Consider the following 23,884-nt stretch of genomic DNA (forward strand, 5'->3'; position numbering starts at 1 on the left):
TTAAATGTTTTTGTTTTTTATGTGTTCTTCTTCTTATTCTTGTTGTTGATGTTTTTTGCTTAACTCTTTGTTGTTTTTTTAAGATCTTTTATTGGGGTCCATAGCAACAGCGCGGCGCGATGTTCTTGCGCACAGCTACAGTCTTCGTCAACATCTTAAAAAAATAGAAAGGCTTAAAAAGAAATAATTTAACGCTTCACTTCGATGTCATCATAGTCACGAATTCTGCAAAGAAAGGGAGAGAACAAGAATGTGATTAGTTGGGGGAAGTTCCAGAGTTTAATCTGTTAAATATTGCTTAAAGGAAATGTTAAAAAAGACTGAGATTCCCCTTTCAATTCAGAATTTGATTTCTTGATTCATATTGCGCTTGATAAGTTTCTATCCAATTACGAGAGTTTAAATATTTACAAGCAAGATTTACCATGAACTTGTTTGATTTAGACTGAGCATAACTCATAAGTCAAAAAATAAACACAATTTATTAGTGGGATATTTATAGAATTTCGGAATGTTAACATAAATTAAATATTTACAGCCAACATATACCATGAACTTGTTCAGTTTACAATGAACCGTTACACAAAAATAGCTAATCATTACACTAGAACTCGAGACAAGCTATACGTGAGTGTAGGAGGCCAAAGCTGCAAATAGATGTGTCGTGCGCCAAGAGAGGCCCCAGCCAAACACAAAATCAACTAATCAATAAGACAAATAGGTAAGTCACAAGATGCGCAGCGACGCGCTGAGTGACTGATGAAAAGCTGTTCGCGCGAACAACGGCGAGAACAGAAATCAGGGGGAAATTTATTAAGTGCACCGCCAGACACGCCAGATTAAGAGACCAGATAGATATGGGGGAGCAGAAATGCAAGCCCAGCTTAACGTTGTGATGGCAAATAGGCAAGCCTCCATCATGCCAATAAACTCAAAAATAGATATCGCCTCCGTGCAAGGCATCACTAACAACAAAAACACGAAACGTAAACAGCCAAATTCACCAAAAACCATCAAGAAAAGGCTCATCTTCGACGAACCAAGCACCAGCAATGCAGCATTAATATCAGAAAATCGATTTTCACTGCTCGTAGAAGAAGATGAAGACTACAGCGAATCACCTGTAGCTCCAGAAGCCCCAGTATTGACCGACCAGCAAACTACACCGAAACCTCGTCCGCCCCCCATATGGTGTCCAAACATCAAGTCTGTGGCCCTACTTCAACAGATAATAGATAAAGTAATTGATGCTAAATCATACGTAATTAAGCCAAAGAAGAATAACATAGGTGTATTAACCCAATGCAGTGAGGACTATCGCAGAGTTATAGACCACTTTACTAAGCTGGAATTGGAGTTCCACTGCTACCAGCTTAAGGAGGACAAACCATATAGAGTCGTGTTCAAAGGGCTTCACTCCAGCACTGATACAACACTAATTAAAAAGGAATTGGAAACCAAAGGCCACACAATTACAAATGTGCACAACCCACTGAGCCGTATGGACAAAACACCGCTAAATATATTTTTTGTTGACGTGGCTCAGGCCCCCAACAACAAAGAAATTTTGGACATTCGAGTTGTCTGCAGGCAACGCTGCACAGTGGAACTGCCAAGAAGATACAACGACCTGACACAATGCCATCGCTGTCAAGAATTTGGACACACACAACGCTACTGCCACAAAGCTCCCAGATGTGTGCGTTGCGCCGGGAAACACGCATCCAAAGACTGCACCCGCGAAAAGGACCAGGCACCAACTTGTGTGCACTGTGAGTTACAGCACCCAGCCAACTATAAGGGCTGCCAAGTATACAAGCGGTTGCGCAAATTGCAATCCCCAGCACAAAAAAGGAGTCCCACACAAACACCGTCTACGGGTCCGAGTACTGCTTCCGAAATTACAAGGCCCCGGAGCATTACCCAAGCCACGAGCTTTGCAACGCCTATTAGTGGTGTTTCTTACGCACAGGCCGCTAGAGGTGGACCGTCAAATAAGAATACCACAAGTGACACTTTGTTCACTGAAATGCTTCAGCAACAACAACGTCAGTTTGACGCAATTAATGCCGAGCTCAAAGCGATGCGAGAAGTACAATCCCAACAAGCAACCATGCTAAACAGTTTAATGGCCATCATAACCAAGCTTGCCTACAAATAATGGCTTTACGTGTGGGTATCTGGAACGCCAATGGCCTGAGAAACAAGACTCAGGAACTGGCTGCGTTTCTCTCACAAGAAAACATAGATATAATGTTAATAACAGAAACTCATGAGTGCCCCACTACACAAATTTTCGGATACGAACACTATCAGGCTCATGGTGAAGGAGCAAACTGCTTTGGTGGATCCTCAATCCTCATACGAGCAACAATACCGCATACACCTTTACTGCCAATTTGCAACGCAACAATGCAGGTCTCAGCCATCACCCTGCCTACGTCTATTGGAGCGATCGAAGTTGCGTCAATTTATCTTCCGCCAAACACTGGTCTGTGTGATCATCACATGGAACAGGTTCTAGGCCAAAGGTTGAATAAGACCCTCATCGGCGGCGACTGGAATGGATGGCACCCATTTTGGGGAAGCAATAGTGCGAATCGTCGCGGAGAAGTCATATTTGAGGCGATTCAAAACTTACAATTCAGCATATTGGCGACTGGAGCCCCCACCCGTTACCCAATTAATGGACACAGGCCCTCGGCAATCGACTTCGCTGTCTACAAAGGCATCTGTGACCGGCAATTGACCATTGAAGAATCCTTGGACCTATCCTCTGACCACCTGCCACTAATAGTCACAATCCACGCGCAGCCACAGCCCTTGCCCATTAGGAAACAACTACTGCCAGCAGGATCAGATTTAGGAGTCTTTAGGCGCGAGCTCCATTACTCTTTGCACATAGAAATGGAACTTAACACTCCTGAAGACGTGGACTACGCAGCAAACAAACTGCAGGAAGAAATAGTCAAAGCTGCGCACCAAGCCGCCCCACCATCTTGCCAAACAAGACAACAGTCTCCGTACAACATCCCCCTCACCTTGGAGGCCCAACACCTACTAATACACAAAAGATGGGCCAGGAGACGCTGGTTAAGATTACGCACGCCTGATGCCAAATCCATGTACAACGAAGCCACGAGGCATCTTAAAGCTGCTCTCGCCCTGCTTCAAAAGAGGTGTATCAGCGATGCGCTGGTACGAGCTGAATCGCCCACTGACGCAGAGTTTCAATTATGGAAATTTACAAGAAAGCTCAAACGGCAGCCAATACGACGTCATCCCATTCGGAGCATTTCTGGTTCCTGGCACATTGGAGACGAAGCTCAAGCTGAGGCTTTTGCAAACCACCTTCAAGACCAATTCACGCCGGTGATTACCGCAGAGGCCTCAGAAATCGAAGCAACAGAAGACATCGTTCTCTCGCCCCTCCCAGCTGAAGACCAGATAACTGGATGTACAAAAGAAGAGGTTCTTGAACACATCAGAAGAGTGAAGGCAAAAAAATCCCCTGGATATGATCTAATAAACGGCAGAGTCCTTAGAGCACTGCCTGACTCCACCATAGACTACATAACTATGGTGTACAACGCCATGCTCCGCATCCGGCACTTTCCAGCCTGCTGGAAGCGCGCCGTGATTGTGATGATTCCTAAGCCTGGCAAACCCGTGGGAGAAATTGAGTCGTACAGACCAATTAGCCTGTTGCCAGTACTCTCCAAAATATTCGAAAGAATATTTCTGGAACGAGTACTGACACATCTGGGACGCCAGGAGGCCATTCCAAACCATCAGTTTGGCTTCAGGAGACAGCATGGAACACCGGAACAGGTTCACAGAGTTGTGCACCATATCCTTGGAGCCTTTGAAGAAAAGATGTACTGCTCTGCCGTCTTTTTAGACATCAAACAGGCGTTTGATCGAGTTTGGCACCTGGGACTGCTGCAGAAAGTGAGGACCACCCTTCCAGCCCCATTTTTCGCGTTGCTATCCTCATACCTTATTGGAAGAACCTTCCAAGTGTCAAGGGGGCAAACAGTATCCTTGACTAGACCAATTATGGCTGGAGTACCACAGGGTAGTGTTCTAGGCCCAACACTTTATACTTTATTCACAGGAGATATGCCAACTCCCGAGCCAAATATAGGAAGTACAGATGCAGTACTCATAGCGACCTATGCAGATGACACCGCCATCTTATCACGTCACGTATCTGCGCAAGAAGCTTCAGACTCACTACAAAAATATCTGGACTCTTTCGGACGCTGGGCAAAACGGTGGTGTATCACCATTAATGCACAAAAGTCTGTACATACTACCTTCGCCACTAGAAGAGGAGATTGCCCAAGCGTTGCATTGGGGCCCACTATTCCCAAAGCCTCAAAAGTAAAGTACCTTGGTATCACTCTTGACAGAAGGCTGACTTTTAAAGCGCACATAAGTCAAGTAACCTCAAAATGCAAAAGCAAGCTAAAAACCCTCGACTGGATGCTGAGAGCTTCAAGCAAGTTGTCTTACAGCAGCAAGGCCGCCATCTACAAGGCAATAGTTGTCCCAACCTTCGTATATGGTATCTCTCTATGGGGCTCCTCGGCGAAGACTACAAGGAACAAAATTCAGACCCTGCAGAATAAAGCACTACGCAGATGGACTGGAGCCAGCTGGTTTGTAAGAAACTCAGTCTTACATAGGGATTTAGCAATTCCCACAGTTGCTGAACTCATTGGGCGACACAGTTCAAGATACGCGGACAGACTTGCAGCGCATCCTAACCATCTCGCAAGCAACCTGGCTATAAACAACAATAGGCGAAGACTGAAGAGATTGCATCCTCTAGACAATATTAGAACTAATTAAGATAGTAGCTACAAGTGCAGAATAATTGGCATATCTGCCCTCCCATTAGTTAAGGTTTAGAGCTAAATGCGCTATAGAGTCTAAGACAATAAGCTGCAACAAAATAAAGAAATAAAAACGAAAAAAAAAAAAAAAAAAAAAAAAGATATGGGGGAAATAAGAGGTATACAAATAAATTCGAATTTCAAATACGCTGCGGAAATAAAATGTTTGGAGAATGAAATCAAATGGGAATATAAGCTATTGGCATGGCATGGAAACCAGTGCATTCTGTTCCTCTTCAATCCATTCAAAAATAAGGGTATATGAAATCAAGAAACAATATGAAAAACGAGATTCCATCAAGTGAATAGACTCTCTGCATATACTCTATTCCATTTACTGTGCTAAGTATGTGTGCCAAAAATAGAAACTGCAATCAGAGCAGCAGGAGGATGCAATGAAAAACGAGACAGAGAGCAGACGAGATATAGATGAAAAGTGATCCAAGTGGAATGGTACAAGGGCGAGCGCGGACACGGTTCGATTTGAACGACAGACGCGTCATTCTCTTCCTGATAAAACCGGCAATCAGTACAAAGTTGGGTGTGTGTCAAGGGACATAAGTGAGTAGCGCGAGGGGCGCACAAATTGGCAAACGTTGTCAGCGCAACGTTGGCTGATGAAACGATTCCGGGGCTGTTCGTTCGTGTCCCCGATTTATCAGGTGTTTGCATGCAGCTCCTAAATATAGACAAGTGACTGCCTCCACACAACCCCCTCCTCCTCCCCCTCAGCTCTGTACATCCAACTGCATTTGCCGCGTTGGGGCTATTGTTGTGACTCTCTCTTCTTCTATCGGTTGTGGTCGCGCGCATTTTTGACATATTTGTAGCATGTGAAAAACGTTTGGCCTCTCGACCACAACAAATACGTAAGTCACAACATCGCAACGGACCACGTCACATGGCACCTGATTGTTCAAAAGATGATGCTGTAATTCATCTACTCACGAGTTGAACAGATCATTGCGTTTAATTCTCATAGCTAACGTAGCGATTAGAGAGATCTGTGTTCCGTTTTATGCCAAGTGTTTCGCTATACCATTTGTTTTTATTACAATGCAGGGCTATTTCTAATTCCAAGCATCTCTACAGAATGTTATATAATGAAGCTTGTTTCGGAATTCTCATGTTTCTATTCCAAATGTTTCGCTTCTAATATAATATATTTCATTCTGTTTTATCGTCTGTTTCTATTCTAAAGTGTTTCAAAAATCAGTGTATCTCACATATATTGAAATTAAGGATACCCTTCTGTCAGCCTAATTATATTTTCATGATTTCACACTCTTGTGGCTTTCCTCCTTACCATATATAAGTCCATAATATCTGTTTCATTTCCAAACTGTTTCCATTTGTATTATTTGCTTATTCATTAATTTTCAACAACATTTCACGCGTTTCCTGACAGCACCAATTCATTTTATAGATTGATAAGAAACAGTTCACTCTATTTTCTCGCACTATCTATAAAACTGTATCATAAATTCTACTCTATTCTACTATTATATAACCCATTAAAATGCCCAAGATTCCGCGCCTTTTGCTCGTTAAATATTAAACAGTTTTATAAATAAAACGTTATTAGAGGCACAAACGCAAGCAAGTAAAAAGTTCAGAGGACACGCCTCGAACCACCTATAGAACATTTCCCTTTTACTATCTTTCACAATATGCAAATGCTCCTTTTTCTTGAACCCAACCCAAATCGAATCAGAAATTGACTTTTCGTGTTGGGCCTTGACATTTCGCACCCTTTTTTCGCTTTTTTATGTTTTTGCCGAGTGAATTTTCTTAATGGGTTTTTCGTGAATTTTTTGGGCTTGGACTTCTGTTTCTTGGCAATTAAACTAAAATTAAAACTCTATTTTATAGTGTTATAAAACGCAGAAAACTTTTGATTTTCCAATGATCGTTGGGCCTCTTTGCTTCTGTGGCTCTGCTGTTTATCTTTCGTCGTTTTGTTTACATTCACCAGAGCTAACAATTTTGTTTCTTTTTTTCCTTTGCCATATCTTATTTTGCCGCGTTTCTGTGCTATTGCCTGAATTTGTTTTTCTTTTGTATTTTGCTTAACATTTTATTTGATTTTCATTTCGTATTGCTTTTTTCTTATTTTTTTTTTTTTGCTCTTTTATTTTCCTTTTCGCCTATTTTCTGACAACATTTTTATATTTGGCCGTAGGCCAAAGTAAGTCTCATCTTTGTGTGTGCATATAGTCATTATAGAGAGAAGTCGGGGTCTGGCCCCATTGTTTGCGCCATATAATTTTCAGTTGCCGTACTGCCGTACACCCACCGTCGTTACCAACAAGACAACAATAAAGACTTTCGTTAATTGGCAATAAGCAAATGGCAACAACTCGCATTTATTTATGTTATGCTCATTTTGCCATATAGTATATATAACAGACATATGTATATTTGTTCGGCTTCTTGTCGGTCAATGTTCAAACAGCTCGCCAAAATTGCCTGCTAGCCGTGTGCTATTGCCCTCTCGCTTGGTCTGAAGCCCATTTCATGCTCTATTCGAATTTCTTTTGTTGTTCAAATTATTGCACAATATTTATATTTGATTTTAATTGTTGTTGTCTCATTTAAACATTAAGCATTCCGCGTAGGCAGCGGAAAAGCCCAAAAACAAATTAACACAGGGAAGAAGAAAAAACAGCTGACAAATGTTCAACTGCGACCATATGTTATGCGTTGCATAGCACGCAGCTTCTGTAATGAATGGTAGAGTATAAGAGAGAAAGGAGACCAGCAGAATAAGAGAAGGGGGAAAAGATACGGGGGAGAGCGAGAGAAGCATCAGCTACACTAATGGAACGAGAGAAAGGGAGCGAACGACAAGGAGGAAAATTACGAGAGAAATGGTAAGAGAGGGGAGAGAAAAAATAAGAGAAAAGGAGAGATAAAGAAAAAACGAAAGAGACAGAGGACGGAAGAGAAAAACACAGAAGAGAACGGGAGGAAAGTGACCATAAAAGAGTAAATGTAGATCGTAGAGAAAAATAAAGAAGGAAAGGATCTGGTGAGGTAGATAGGAAGAGAGAGAGAGAGGGGAGGAGATATTGAAGTAGCATAGGTACTTCTACCTTGTAGAAAGACTACAAGATAGCTAGACAATGTAAGAAAAACAATCAAGAAGGATAGATATCCTATGGATTTCAAGTCAAACAATTGCCTAACTACAAATCTATAATAGAATAGGTTTTCGACATACCAACGCAAAAGTCAATTAGTTCTTGACCCATATAAATCAATAATTTCATATGACAATTATGACCCTATTTCAGATTAGATTTCAAATGATATAAAATTCACAATTTACAGTCAATAAACCCGAAAAAAATCACCAGACTATTATAGATTATATTCCTGTAGTCTGTTAGCGCGTTTCGCAACACTTAAAACTGATTAATTTACTTCGCCAATCGATTTTCAGTTTTATTTAGTATAATCAACTGGCGCCCTGTATAATCTGATAATTTGTAGTTTATCTTCTGCTTCCTTGACTTTTCATCAAGTTCTGTTGCTGTTTCGGGTTAGAAAATAGGTTTCGTAGCGCCTATTTTTATATTGTTTCACTTGGTTATTTTTATGTTCGGTTCATAAATTGTTTGTGATTAATCTATTTGATCCGCCGCAGATTTTTGCGCCAAACGATTTTTATTTGAACTTGAGGAAGAAAAGAACTCTCGATAACTATATATATGCGTGAATATATATAAGTATCTCTATCTGTATCTGTGTACTAGATTATCGCAGTCAGAGAGAGAGAGATCACAGCACATTATTTCAGTATTTGTTGCTATTCTAAGTACAATCAAAGCAGACGAGGCACAAATGGTGCAGAGGGGCTAAAGCTGTACGAGACGCAGCATGAACAATATCTTAACACCTTGTTTCTATATTTTATATATTCATTCTAGTTGTTGTTTTCCTTTTCTTTCTTCTTGAGGCTTTACTCTGTATTTTGCTCAATTGAAAATTCAATTTTCAAGCAATTAAATTAAATTTCGAAGAATACACAAAAAGTAAAAAAATTGCTTACCAAGTGTGCCGGCTAAGAATGACTAATTGATGCCCTAGACTAAAAAGAATCTTTATTGGAGAGCAACTATTTATCATGTCAGACTAAAACTTTTTATAAGCAATTGACACGAAAATATTCCAGGAATCTTTAATCCATAAAATTTCTTTTAGAATTCAAAATACTTGAACTATGTTTCAATTATTTGCAAACATTTTCTAATAAATATTTGGTTTAACAATGAACTCAATTATATAGAACGAAGGAAGTTATATGAACTCAAATTCTTGTGAAACATTATGTTATATTGAAGAAATTCTGTGGAACTGGGATTTTAGAGAGAAACATTTTATGAAAAGAAATAAAAAATTACAGGGTATATTTGCTAGAGGCCATATGCTGGGCTGGGCTGCATTGAGAGTGCAGTGTCTATAGACTTTAGCACGCACTAATGAATCAGTTTATAGAAAATTTCATGAGTAAAAAGTAACGAATGACAAAACAACTGCCAAAGTGTGACTCAAATACATATACTATGACTGTGTGTGTGAGTCCGCGTGTTGTGTGATTCAATCGGCAGCTATGCGATTGTTTTGGCAGCGCAAAACGCATAACCCCAGCCATAAGTCAATTGTCTAACAACAGAAAATGTTGTGCGAATATCCAATTAGTGGGTTGACATGACATGACAATAATAACAACAACAACAGCAACACGACACGCGACAACAGCATACGCCGGCACAGCTTAGCGTTGATTGGAGGTGCTTTTTTGTTGCTTTCCCTTTGCTTACCTTCGTAATTGACCTGACCATCACCATCGATATCAGCCTCACGGATCATCTCATCGACCTCCTCGTCTGTTAATTTCTCGCCCAAATTTGTCATCACGTGACGCAATTCGGCCGCTGAGATGAAGCCGTTGCCATCCTTATCAAACACTCTGAACGCTTCCCGAATCTCCTCTTCGCTATCGGTGTCCTTCATTTTGCGTGCCATCATGGTAAGGAATTCTGGGAAGTCAATTGTACCGTTGCCTGGCCAAAACGAAAATGGAATATAAATTAGTTAAGAGTAATTTGGAAATTCTGGTTAATAGATGTGTTTACCATGCAGTTGCTCGTCTTCTTTGAATCTATTAATTTTTACACATATATTCGTATAACTAGTCTAATACTTGGCTATTTTCTAGTGTAAGACTTTCTGCTCTATTTAAATCTCGTAATCTATCATTTCAGCTATTAAACATTAACTTTTGGTTTTCTTTTTGTTTGCAGTTGCAGCGATAGCGTTGCCAGACTTTCATGAAACTAGCCCTTACATTTTATATTTCATCCTTGTATTTTAAACTAAAATCCTCCAGCTGAACACGCCGCCAGAGGTGCCACATAACATAATCATTACCTCCTCGGTTCCAATGGGCTTTTTCTATAAATTTTACCTAAAGTTTTTCCGAAGTTTTTCGCATCACAATTTTTTTTCTTTTAAATTTGCTCATATTTCATTCCAATTATTTCAATTCTTCTTTAACATCTCTCACCAAACATTGTTTTTTTTATTCCAATTATAACTCATTTAGTTTCTCACCTTCTTAAAAAGTCCTCATAATCAAGAAAGGCCTTCAAGACCTTTTTTGGTCAGCTTCCCTCTACACACTTTGTCATAATTTACAAGGCAAACATAAATTGCTCTATTATAAGGCAGTGGCAGCCACGCCCACATTGTGTACCTGTCGGCTATATAAACTCGGGCAAATCCCTTTTCGTTCGCACACAAACCAAAATCCCCTCAGTCGCAATCAAGCAGATTTTCATATTTGACCTGTGTGTGTGCTGGCTGAAAGGATTTTCCTTTTATTTGCTTTTTTTCTGCACACGTGGCGTATGCGCAACATTTGTGACATTGATAACATTTTTGTGGGCCCGGCCATGGCTAAGATAAGACCAGCACAAACTTTTCAGAGGCTCACAAATGAAGTGACCTCCAATGGCTACCTAAAATGGCCGTTAGACTAATTGAAAAAGTTTCCCTTCACATACATTCTCTATTTAAAGTTTGTGCTGTTTTTTCTCCTACCGCCCTCCCTCCCTTTCTTTTCTTCTTTCGGTTTTTATGTCTCTCCATTGGCTGAAAATGGAAACATTTCCTTGCGCTTAACCAGCAAAACTTTTGTGTCGAACTCTTGAGACCTTAATTGTTATTGACTCTGCAAACATGGGGCGTGGCCTGGGTCATGTCTACCCAACAACAAAAAGGATTCCATGTATATGTCATGAACTGTATCTAGTATATCTAACTAATGCCTGCTCTTTTAATGGAGCATTCACATTACATATTTACACATAATGTTACGATAACACAACTGTCTCGAGGGGCTTGAAAAGTGTTTGCCTAACTTGAAGAACTTTGAGCAACTAGAGGAGGAAACTTTCCCAAAACTCATGTGAAAAATATTTGAAAGCCGAATTTAACTAGCAGATAAATCAAGTCGAAAGTCTGTTACCTGCTGACTAAGTTTTGAAAGCTTGAATTGTGCAGCTGAGTTGTATATATAATGGGTGTATTTATAGAAATTCTGGAAACATTGCCAACACAGGCTTAAATTTTCAATTGCTCTTTATTTAACATTCTTAAACGTTTTACTTCAAATACATAGTATTATATATTCAGATATATTCTCTTATAATTCTGACATATTTATTTAGAAATCATTTTTATTTACTCTATAATAGATATATTTATAATTTAATATTATAAAACATTTGTATCGCATTCGTAAACGTTTTACTGGCTGCTCAGCCTTGCAACTTAGCTATGCATCTTCAATTAGTGTTGCTAAACTTTTTAATTCGCTCATTGAGTGTTAAGGTAACACGTTATCCCACTCGCCGCTACCTGTCGTAGCCCCACTTTTTGCCAACACCACTCACTCATTACAATCAATGCTACACACATCGTTTAGCAAACATTCCACAATTCATTCGAAATGTAAAATTAATGTTTAGCTATCGTATTTAGTAGCTACAACAAATACGCAGCCAGTCAATTATTTCAAGTTCAAATACAAATACAAATCAATTCACAAGTGTTACCTTCCAAGACTCCCGAACACAGCCGAAAAACAACTACATTAAACGAGAGCGCGAACAGCAAAATAAATAACGAAATCTTAAAAAAAAATCCAGCAATTAAAAGTGAAAAAAAATGTGCTTTCAATTAAGGAACACACAAGTATTATTAAGATTATTGAATGGAACATTTAGAAATAATAAGCAAGGCGCAAGAAGCTCATCTGCAGCACATATCGGCGAATAAAGAGGCGCCAAAAGAAAATCAGAAAAAGAAACAGTAAAAATGCTGCAATCGGCAGTGAACGACTACAAAATACCCGTCTTCTGTACGAAAACACGCCAGAATATGCGAAACCATAGGATTTATAGGTCTATCTGTAGAGGCCTATGGCTCATCGAGCTACAATTCTTAGTAAGTCTGGCTCTAAGGCTGGATATTGTTGACGTACCTAAAAGACATACTTTGTAATCATTCTATAAAAGAGCTGAACCATATATTTGTGTATATTTCTGATATATATTAATATGTATTCCCGTATTCCAACTAACTAGCTGCATTTAGTAGATTTAGTAATTCAGTTCAAGTGCATTCACAAATATCTTAATATCCGAATCAGATGAGGCACAATTTCATGTCAAACATTGCCCACAGCCCAATATACTCTTTTGACTGAATGAGACAAGAGTGAAAACAAATATTATATGGAAATTTCTATTTTAAAATAGTTTTTTTGACGCGAACTATGTAGCTGATTTTGGCTAAGGATTTCCCCAACAAAATCAAAATACAAGAAACGAGCTAAATACAAATTTGAGGCCATTTTTGTGTATAGGCCAGATATAGCTTATATATATTATATATATATAGATATATATCTATATGGCTGATCGACTTTTAGACGCGCCTTAGACAGAAACACTTTTTGACAAGGCTCATATGATGTTGCCGATGATGATGATGATGATGACGAGCCTCTTGCCAATTTGTGTTGCCAATGTCTGGTTGCCTGCTTGGTTTTTGGTTTCCATTACCTCTAGAGAGACGAGTCACACTTCCTCTATAATAATATTATATATATATATATATTTAAATGTATAAGTCGCAGACTCTATACCCGCCCGCGTCGTCGTTTCGCAACGTCGCGCAAAATTTTATCTTGCAGACAATTTAAAATTTTAATAAGAATTTTTTCAACGCTAAATTTAGTTGGGTAGACACAGAGGAGTGTATGAACTCTTTATAAATAACACATTGGGATTCCTTATGGACATATCTATATATATATATATATATATATCTTTTTCTGCCTGACTCTCATTTTATATGCCATTTGCATAGAGCTGGACAATTGTAAAAACTTCCAAAGACAAAAACTTTTAGGTGAAGAGAAGTGCCTCTCTCACCCTCTCTTGATTGCTATCTCTCTCTAATGGCGTCATTTGTATGCAGACTGCAGTTCTTTTTGGACGTCGCCAACAAAATGTTAAGTAATGAATGTTTAATGTTTCCGTCTGTTATTCAGAGACTACAAAACTTACACACACGAACACAGGTGTGCGTGAGTGTATTTGTATATATTTTATACAATTTGATGCACGAAACGCCAGATCGTAAAATAGGCGAGATAATCGCTATGCAAACCATAGTTACTATATAGAAAAACAGCCATGTGAATAATGCAAGTGCAAAACAAATATAAATGACTAAAACTAAACACTCTATATAGTACAGATATATATACATATACATATATACATATTTATATATATAATACACTTAAGCAAATTACTATAATTAAGTTGAGTTTTTAATGACTGTCAGACAGTGTGACCAGCCTTAATAAATATAAATTTTTATCGTTTACTTAACTGCAGTGAAGCAACAGAAATTTTTTTAAAACAATTACAAACAAACATTAATATTGTAGAATTATATTTAGAAAACTAAGCGGAAAACAAATAAAAGTGACTAAAGATTTAAAATGATTAGAGATATAATAAACTATATATTATTTGGAAATATAAATATTTAAATATAGTGTAATTTATTCTGTCCATTTGTTAATAAAATTTAAAAAATCAACACAGCTATAAAAAACCAGAAATATTTCTACAATTTGAAATTTCCAAAACAAAAGCAAAGTTGGGGAATTCCAGAAACTATAAACATTTATATTATACAGCTATGTAGGCTAAATGTTTACTATATTTAATTCATTGCATATTACTCAAAATAAAACATTCACGCTTGAATAAATATAAAAACCTACATCAACCTTTGAACATACACAAGCACATATATAATCACACGACTCCATTATCCACAGCTTCAATTTTAACTGCAAAAACAAAGCTCAACACTCTTTTATTCTCTCTCTCTCTCTCTCACACACACTGATACATTTGCTACAGCCACTCTCTAATTTGTTCTTAGCCAAGCAGGAATCTATTTTTAGTTTAGAACGATAAGTATCAGTTCGTCAGTCAGTCAATCTGTCATTCACTGCCTCCAACCCTCTTAAATGCCTGCCTATCGACGTGCTCCTTGTGCCTGTTGTCCTCTTTGCTGCTTACTGTTTGACGCATGCGCTACTCAGGGTCTTTTGTGCAGACTTTGCCCTGGATTTTTCATCACATGCGCATTCTGCACGTGTAAGAAGCAGAAGAAGAACAATTATTATTGTAAGTAACGACGCGAGCAGCAGCACAGCCGCTGCCGACAATAGCATAGAGTAAGAGCCGTTGTTACCGCTTCCATCGAATGTGGGTAACTTCTATTCGGTTTGTGCTATTTTTGTTGCCTTGCACTCTCATGGCGGCACAGCAACTCCGGCAGAGTAATGGTGAAGAGCATAGACTCTGCAAAGAAAGTGCTGGAAAGAGAAGAGTGCTGGCTGCTGCTGCCGACCGAAGTAGGTAACTTCAATTCTGTTACAGAATTTTTTTCGCCTTGCACTTTGGCACGACAGCAGCGCAGGCAGAACAGCGGTAAAGAGCAAACGCACTACAGAGAGAGAGAACTGGGAATCGAAGAGATTTTAGCTGCTGCCTTACGCATTGTTGTTGTTGCTGGCTAGCGGATGTGGGTGACTTGATTTCAGTTTCTTGCATTTTTATCTCATTGCATTTTTTACTTGTTACGCCTTGCAGTTATCGCACTGCTTTTGTTTGTGTGTGTAAGTGTCCTCATATGATTGCTCTTGCTTGGGTGGGGCCTGTTTTATTTTTAAGCTAATTGTCGAGCTTTGAGCACATTATGCAAAAGGCAAATGTACACACAAACGCGCGCGCACATGTGTATGCGTGTGTGCATGCATAAAAAAGTGATTTATAATTTGTGAAAATTTATATAGCCCGCAAGAGCAAAAACAAATTATTCTAGACACATTTCACAATTGCTAAAAATACATATAAAAAGCCACACGAGCGGGCGCCCCACCACTCTCACTCACCCTCTCTCTCTCTGGCTTTAAGTGAAAATGTGCAGTTGTTGAGAGCAAGTTTTCATGCAAAAGGTGAAAAACCTCAACAGGCGACACATTTGGCGGCGTCTATCGCTCAATTTCTTTTAAAAAAGAAACAAAATTGAAATATTTCTTTTTTATTTTTTCCCCATTTTTCTTAAGATTCTTTGTGTTCCCAGTTTTTGGGGCCTCAACCACCTTTTGTCAGGAATCCTGGGTGTGCACTTCTGACAGCAATTACAACAACAACAGCTACAAGAATATGAACATTAGCCAGGCAAAACAACAGGCCAAATATTTTGTAATCTATTTTTAATGGCTATGACGTGTTTTTGTTGCATATTTTTAGCCGATCGCAAAAAGAACGAAAAGCTAAGAAAAGACGAAGAAGAATTCGACGTCGTTGTCCGTCTTTCTTCTGTCTGATCTATTCACAATTTTGTTGTCTGTTGATCCCATTTAAGAATAGATCCATAGTAGAGTATATAATTAGCTTGAGAGAAAAAAAAAGGGTTCAAAGCAATTAGCACACTAGGAATACAAGAACCGAACCACAAATCTCAAGTGGAACTAGTTCAAGAATTCAGGCAATTGAGAATTGATTTTCCAATTGAACTTTTACGAAATCAAAATAAAATTAATAAATGTGTTTTTCTTTTATAAGTCTAGTTAAATATTGGATATAATTTACAATATTACGTTTACGAATGCGATACAGATATTGATAAGAATTCTAAATACTCTTCACTTGTTATAGTGCCTGAAATTAACTTAATAAAATAAAATACTAAGCCTCTCGCTTGCTTCTTTCGGTAAACTTCATCTATTTCTTAGCCAATATTAGATATTTTCAACTCACCATCGGCATCGACCTCGTTTATCATATCCTGGAGCTCAGCCTCTGTGGGGTTCTGTCCCAAGGAGCGCATAACTGTGCCCAATTCCTTTGTTGTGATGGTGCCATCGCCGTCTTTGTCGAATAGCGAGAACGCCTCTTTGAACTCAGCGATTTGTTCCTCTGTCAGCTGATCGGCCTGCAAGAAGAAAAATCAGAATATTCTCTCAGTTTCACTTTTCGCTATTTGCGGGTCGTTTTCTTTTTCTGTTTTTAAATACCATAATTTAGTTTTCGATTGAACCGACTTGCTTCAATGTATATTTGATTATTAATTGCTGTCAAGTTTATGAAGTGTTTATGAATGATGACACAGCCGACGACTACTTGATGTTATTTCAATGCCAACATATGGGTAGACAACAATATCCCATATATCTATATATAAACTACTATATATATAGCTAAAGCTGGCCAGTACTGCGGGGCTTTGTGTGGATAAACATTTCCCATACATTTTTTATATTTGTAAGGCAAGGCAACTTTCCAAAAATTCTTAAGAATAATTTAAAATAAAAAACAATTTAAATTTTCCAAGTTTTCCACAAGTTTTCCGAGTAATTTTTCATAAGATCCCATACAATTTTTTATTCACAGCCCAAAAACTTTCTAAAAATGTAAAAAGTAAAAAAAAATTGTTCAAGATTTCTTGAATTTTTCTTATACCCTATATTTTGGATGAAAACCTTGAACTAATATGATATTTGTAAGGTATAAACGTTAAGAGAAAATATTCTAAAACTTTTAAAGTTAGGAAGGGCAAAATTAGTTTGTGAACTATCTTTCATTTAGGCCATGTGCGTCAATCAGTCAGGAGCTTTATATACACTTCTAAATATGTCTATAGAGGCACATATAGTTCGAGAATCATGACAATTGTATCTATAAGAAAAAAGTATTTGCAATTATAATACAATGCGCGTTCCCCTAGCGAAACCATAAAAAGAAACAAAAGAGAACAATAAAAATGTTAGAGGCGAATATGTCGAAACATTCAGTCGAATAGATACGTCAAAGGAAAGGTTGGTTTTTGAATAATTTGGCATATTGTTTGCACTCAACAAAAAGGCGCCAGATACATACTCATATATGTATATATGTATATAGAGATATGTATATAGAGATACAGTTGTTCTCATATCTCAGCGATGGTATCTAGCAAAAAGGTGTTGGGTTCCGCTGACGTCAATTTACTTATATTTTTTAAGGGGTCTAAAGTTTTGTATTATCACACATGTATCTATATGCGTAACTGTAGCTCTGTGAGCTACAAGGTTTTTTTTTTTTGGTATATTATGTTATTGTAGAGCCCTTGCTTCTAGTATTTCCCTGACTTTATAAACCAAAGCTCGTTGACAATCGAAGCGTTTCCGAATCCAATTTGTTTTGACAGACATCAATTCAAATATTATTTTATATATATATCAAGCAAAGCGATAAGGTCGGCGCCCCTATATATACACACAAGTGTATAATAGAGGTACGACTCGCATATCAATAATATTTATGATTATTTTTATGGCCCACGTCAGCAGCAAATAGTTTCAAAATAATTTTCATATTTATTTTTATTTTTGATTATATATTTGGCATTGATTGATTTCGGAAACTAAGCTCGTAATGCACGCGACTTCCCCTTTTTAGATAAAAGGTAGCCAAAATGATGCTTTTCTAGCTCTATTAAATCATTTGCATTACAATATAATATGAAATCATATTTAGGGTAAGCGATGAGCTAATCTAAAGATTTACTGAACTAATGGAAATTCGAATTATATAGGAAATAAAATTGTCAAAGAAATTAAATTCTAATAAATTGTTTATATAAAAACTATGAAGACGTTAAAGAACATAGAAGTCGCTCAAATCGAATTTTCACTGTAGTTGCTAATATTCATCAACCAGAAATATTCATATTATAATATAGATGACGGAACCTTGTAGATTATTACTAGAATTTTAACCTCTATGAGCTCATTCGTATTGTGACTCAATCTAGATGCAAGTCTAGATGAAAACAATTTGAAAACACCCATTGCAGGGCAATTTAAAGTAGATTAAAACATTTCTTAGATTTCAGATAAGATTCGTTAAATAACAACGCTGCGACTATATCAACTGACATATCGCAATATTGTTTTACAGTTCCCCGAAGAATCTGAAGTGCAAAGTTCTTATGGCCCAAGTAAGTTAACTCTATCAATAAACCCAAATATTCACTATCTAATCAATTTACGGAGTAAAACGTATGGAAAATGTACCTTTTAAGTAGACACACTTCTGAATCAAGGTGTACGAGTTCGATTGTTATATAAGTGACATGCCTAAATGTTTGCTGACTATGTATTTATATATATATACCTGTACAGGTGTATATGGACAAATTCTGTTGAGCTTTGCCAAAATGCTAACGATTGAAATGTTATCTAATCGTTGTCGATTACAATTTAAGAGCACCAGGTCTATATAGATTTATGTGTTATATAATCTTTAACGATCGGAAATTAAAATTCTTTTAACCGATTGATAAGCAACTCTTATGGTATAGCCAACTGGTTTAGATGTTTTGGAAAGTTCGAAAAATTGTTGGATTATATTATATAAAATAATCTTTAAATATATTATTATTGTATTTTTCAATTGACATTGTACCACTGTACTGTAGGTGTAGCGTTGGGCGTCAATTGAATTTTGGCTTATCGCTGTTTCCGATAAAACACTTTTTTCTTTTATTTTTACATATAGATTTTTTTGTGTTTGTCAGTAGTAAGCTGTTATTGTTGTTGATTATGTCATAAAAATGTGAGTCAAAGCGCCAAAGTCAGATCAAAGCGCAGCATGATGCCTTATAAACAATATGGCAACTCCACCCACGCTGACATCGTAACCAGATCGCAGGCGCTGCCTAATTGTCAAGCCTTAAATTGCGCGTCCAGTCGACGCCCACCTAACGAACACCTGGCTATGCATGTGAGTATACTTGTGCACGTATATATATATGTGCGTGTGTGTATTGCGCTTTGCAGGCATTGCACATGTGATACAAATGATGCATAAACAATACTTTTAATAGCTTTCTCTAGCTAGCTATCTCGCTCTCTCACCTTTCGTCTAACTGTTTATTCCGTCCGCTTGCATTTGGCTGAGCCAAAAACCGGCACATTGCGGTTTTTTTATTAATGTGCTTTAGCAACCATTTTTTCGTTACTTCTTTTAAGGCGAATTGACAAAGTCAAAAAGAGAGTTGCCGGTCAGCCGGTGTGAACCGGTTAGCATTGGTATCAAGATATGTACACTCATACATACAAACATATGTGCCTATGCATGTATGTGTGTGCTTGTATGCGTCCATGTTTGCCGAAAAGAATTGCTGTGCTAATGTGTTGTCAATGTTTTTTTGTTAGCGCTTTTGATGAACTCAGCCAAATGAGTCATAAAATTAAAAGAAAAGAAATAACAGCCGACACTGAGAGCTCAACTTTATCCATGTTTGAAGATATGGCAACATAGGGCGCTAAGGAAATTAAATAACAACAAACATGAAAGATCAACCCCAACTGAATCACATTTAATGCAAAACAAAATATTGAGCACGTAAAACGATTTGTTTTAATTAAAAGCTGTTTGCATTGTAAAAAAAGAAGCGAACGCTAATTAAATTAACCGAAAGGTGGGGGTGGGTGTTGACTGCGTGTGTATTTGCTTATCAGAAAGCAAACGCAGCAAGCACTAAAACCAAATAAAATAAAAAGACAGCAGTGAAAATGGGTTTGTGTGCGGTTAATATGGCGACGTCGCCACGTTTGGCGTCTGCGGCTAAAAAAATAGAAGGAAAATAATTTTTTTCTCTCTTCATTATGCTGCACGCTGCATACGATTGCCCGTTACAATGAAATTCTTGTGCGAATGGCAAAGTAGAACAAGCAGCAAAAGCAACAACAGCAACATGGCCATACAGCAGCAGCAACAGAAGCCAAAGCTGAAAGCGAAACAGCAAAATAACCGCAATGCGGCAAATGAAACGGTTATGGAAGAAAACAACAAAACGTAGGCGCCGCAACCGACCAACACAGCGAGAGTCAGAACGTGAGAGAGCGTGAGCGACTGCGAAAACGCAAAAGAAAGCGCACGCAGATAAAAGTGCGCGGCCAGAGAGCCAAAAGCGACGCAGTGCGAAATACGATTGATAACAAATGTGCAGAGCGAGAGAAACGAAACGAAACGAAGCCAAACGCAACCAGGCGCAAAACTGTGTGAAACGGTTATTACTGAGCAAGAGAGTGTGGGAGAGTGAACTAGCTGCTGCGCGCATACGAAACGGTTAAACTGAGCAAGCCAACGAAACGCGACAAAGCAACGACCAGTAAGAATTCCAAAAGCCCAAGAATTTTCGCCGTTGCCTTTTCTTATTTTTGCTTATATTTTTTCTTCCACACGTCAAGCGTATCTAACCTCAATTTTCGCGGTAAATAAAGCGAAACGAAATACAATAAGAAACAAGTAAAGAAAAAAATGCCGGTGGCGCTGCTGGAAGCGTTGCTACAGCTACTGCTGTTGTTGCTGATACTGATGATCAGCGCTCTCTCTCACAATTTGCCTTGTATTTATGAGTGCAAATAAATGTTGATAAAGTGCCGATTGGCAACACATTTTTTTGCTGCTGCACTAGGCAATGCACAAGTATATATATACGTATATATAGTTTTTATGAGTTCATATATTTGTGTGTGTGTGTGTGTGTGTCTGTCTGTGATACAGCTGGAAACCGAGCCGCTGCGACGCCTTTTGAGAAGCGCGAGGGGCGCACCACAGCGCGTTGCTGATAACGAGTTTTTTTGTGTTGCTTTACTATTTTCTGCCTGCCTTAAAGTTTAATTAATATGGGGTGGGGCGGTGCTAAGCGAGCGAAACATGTTTCGTCAGTTGCACCCTTTGGATAATACTAGCTTGAACTTTAGTTGTGTGAGAATTATTAGCCTTGAATATTTCTTTTGCAGTTGCTAAATTATAAAGGTATATATAAATTTCCCAGTATTCAGACATATTTCACAGTATTTGTTGATACCGTACGAACATATAAAAAGAAATAATATTATTTATCGTTATTTTATTTCAAATTTCCTATAAGCATTAAATTGATGTTTTTTTAACTCGGTGCAAAAATCAATTTAAATAATAATTGATATTTTATTTTTGATTATTCAAAATTTCTAGTGGAATTCATATATTTTATTTTTAATAAATAATATAAATGGTAATGTATACAAATATATAGCTTTTATTTTTTTATTTTTTATAAACATTTTTATAAACATTTTTTTATAACAAAAAAACAATATACACAATTTTTTAATGCATTTTTCGAAACTATTTGTTTATACATGTATATATAAACATATTTGTATTAATAACTAAAATATACAAACTCAACTGTTTATGCAAAATCGAGTTACAGATAATGTTTATCAAGTCTAAAAAATATAAAAAACGCCGTCTAAGATGATAAAGAAAATTATTTTCTCTGCTGACGCTACGCAAAGGTGAGTCACTAGAACACTAACCCTCAGCTTTTAAAAAATTAAAAATAAAAACTGTGCAGGCAGAAAAGCCAGTTTCAGTCATATGAACCAAAGGGATGCATTTCAGCACGGCAGCTGCTGCAGGGCTAAGGATCAAATGTAATCCAATTGGACAAGCAAGTAATTCATACTGGCATATATACATACACACGCAAACGAGAACACATGTTCAATTTTAACCTTTGTGTCTTTGAGATTTCGCCAAATTGTTGAAATTTCAATGGAAATATTTTGTGTAAACAATGCACAAGTGAGAAAGAGAGAGAGAGCCGAAAAAAGTGGGGAAAATTTATGAACTTACCATTTTTGTTGATGGGTTTTTGTAGTTGTGTTTGGAAAGAAATGTAGCTAAAGGTTAATCCGCTGCTGCTGCTGCTGGCGGCGACTTTTTGCTGTTGTTGGTATGTGTGAGTGGAATTTACGTGGACGACGCGCGTTCAACGTTTAACTTGTAAATTGATTTGCGTTTTAAGCAAATTTACTTTAATAACACACTGTAAAAGATCGAGAAGAAGAAGATGTTGAGAATAATGCACATAAAACGGAGCAACAACAGTAGCAAAAAAATTCACGCACACACTCGCACACTCCAAGAACTAAAGCAGCGTCGTTGCCGGCGCCGAACACAAATGAAATGAAGGAAACCAAAGAATGAAGTGAGGCAAAAAAAAGAGGCGACAAAAATGTTAACGTTGACGTCGCCGCTGGCAGCGACACTGCTTATTTTCTTCTTTTTTTTATCTTTTGCCGTGGCAAATTTCTTGTTGCTATTTGTTGCTCTGCCGAATTTTTGTACAAATTTTTTTCTTGCGTATTTATTTCTTTTGGTTTTTCTATTGTGCGATATAATGGCGAAACACACGCGCGCACACTCGTTAATATATATGCAAATTGCTCGATTTCGGTTTATACAAATATTTATATTTGTTTAATACATTTGATTTTTAGTGAATTTTGTGTGGGCTAGTTGCTTTAGAAGATTTTTCGCCTGACTAAAGGTTCCCTCTGCAACTTTGTTGGGTTTTGTATTTTATAATTTATATATATTTTTTTATAATTTTGCTATTGTGGGTAACTCACGATCTTAATCAGAACTTGCGTCCGTAACGGTTGACAACTCAATTGTAACTGTACCGTTTAAAAACCGTTAGCGTACTACAATAAATTCGTGGTGTTCAGCTGTTGTTCGGCTGCAAAGATAATGTTAAGTGGGGGCTGTTAGCTGCTCAAATGAGCTGCATTCGCTCACGACGCTGCTCAAGTGAGCTGCTAGCCCCGCTGTTGTGCTCAGTGGCTCTGCTAACTAACATAACTGCTGTTAGTTTACGCTCGCACTGCTGCAAAGCAAGCAGTTGAGCGAAACGGTTGTGGAGCGAAACGGCTCAGTTGCGCTCTCCATTGCGTTTTCTCGTTTTTGTCATGTTTTCTGCTTTGCGTAAACGCAAAAAAAGGGCCAATGCGAAAAGAAATTTTGAGGACAATTTTTGCAAACAGTCGCGCCGGCGCCCTTGTGTGAAAAAACTAAGAATCTTCTAATTGGAATTGTTTAAATTTTTATTGGTATTTATGGTAAAATAAAACATCCAATTGTATATAACATAGGATTGTGATTGCAATGAGTAGAATTCGGGCTAAAAATATTTCTTCTTACTGTCTGATCTTTGCTCTACGCCGACTATCTTAAAAGTCCAATATTGTACACAGAAATGCATATAAACTTAGCTTTTGATATTGGTTTTAAGCTCAAATAGACATGTGTGTTTATGTGTATGTTCTTATGTTATGTTATGCTGTTATACCCATACATTTTCATGTACATGTGTAAAAGTTGTTGCATTGGTTCGATTTTTGGACTTTTCTTTTGGTCAGTTTCTACCCCTCGATTTTGTACTCGCCTTGCTTTTTTTTGCCGCAGCAAATTGTCGCAATGTGTTTTTTCTTT

General features: G+C 37.7%; 1 protein-coding gene and 1 long non-coding RNA gene across 3 annotated transcripts; one reads left to right on the plus strand and one right to left on the minus strand.

Moving 5' to 3' along the window:
• Positions 1 to 33: 33 nt before the first annotated feature.
• Positions 34 to 23,113, minus strand: LOC111597919 (calmodulin). 2 transcript variants are annotated; one of them, XM_023312863.2, is made up of 5 exons: positions 23,023 to 23,113; positions 22,244 to 22,436; positions 16,328 to 16,502; positions 9,728 to 9,970; positions 34 to 225 (listed from the first exon to the last, which is right to left on the minus strand). In XM_023312863.2, exons 2-5 carry the CDS (start codon positions 22,244 to 22,246, stop codon positions 197 to 199), a joined length of 450 nt encoding a protein of 149 aa, XP_023168631.1. In that variant the 5' UTR covers positions 22,247 to 22,436; positions 23,023 to 23,113; the 3' UTR covers positions 34 to 196. The 2 variants fall into 2 exon arrangements, with proteins under 2 accessions (XP_023168631.1, XP_023168632.1); XM_023312864.2 differs by lacking the exons at positions 22,244 to 22,436; positions 23,023 to 23,113 and adding an exon at positions 16,585 to 16,661.
• Positions 19,125 to 19,808, plus strand: LOC115483423. Its single transcript, XR_003944349.1, has 2 exons — positions 19,125 to 19,333; positions 19,768 to 19,808. It is a non-coding gene; the product is annotated as an uncharacterized LOC115483423 (long non-coding RNA).
• Positions 23,114 to 23,884: the final 771 nt, after the last annotated feature.

Source organism: Drosophila hydei, unplaced genomic scaffold (genome assembly GCF_003285905.1).
Source record: "Drosophila hydei strain 15085-1641.00,03,60 unplaced genomic scaffold, DhydRS2 tig00008130-arrow-arrow-pilon, whole genome shotgun sequence".
Lineage (NCBI taxonomy): Eukaryota > Metazoa > Arthropoda > Insecta > Diptera > Drosophilidae > Drosophila > Drosophila hydei.

Coding starts and splice junctions, on each gene's coding strand:
- LOC111597919 (XM_023312863.2), bottom strand. Junction 9,971..16,327: donor AAACGAGGTCGATGCCGATG/GTGAGTTGAAAA, acceptor CGTTTTGGCCAG/GCAACGGTACAATTGACTTC. Junction 226..9,727: donor TGGTCAGGTCAATTACGAAG/GTAAGCAAAGGG, acceptor CTTTCTTTGCAG/AATTCGTGACTATGATGACA.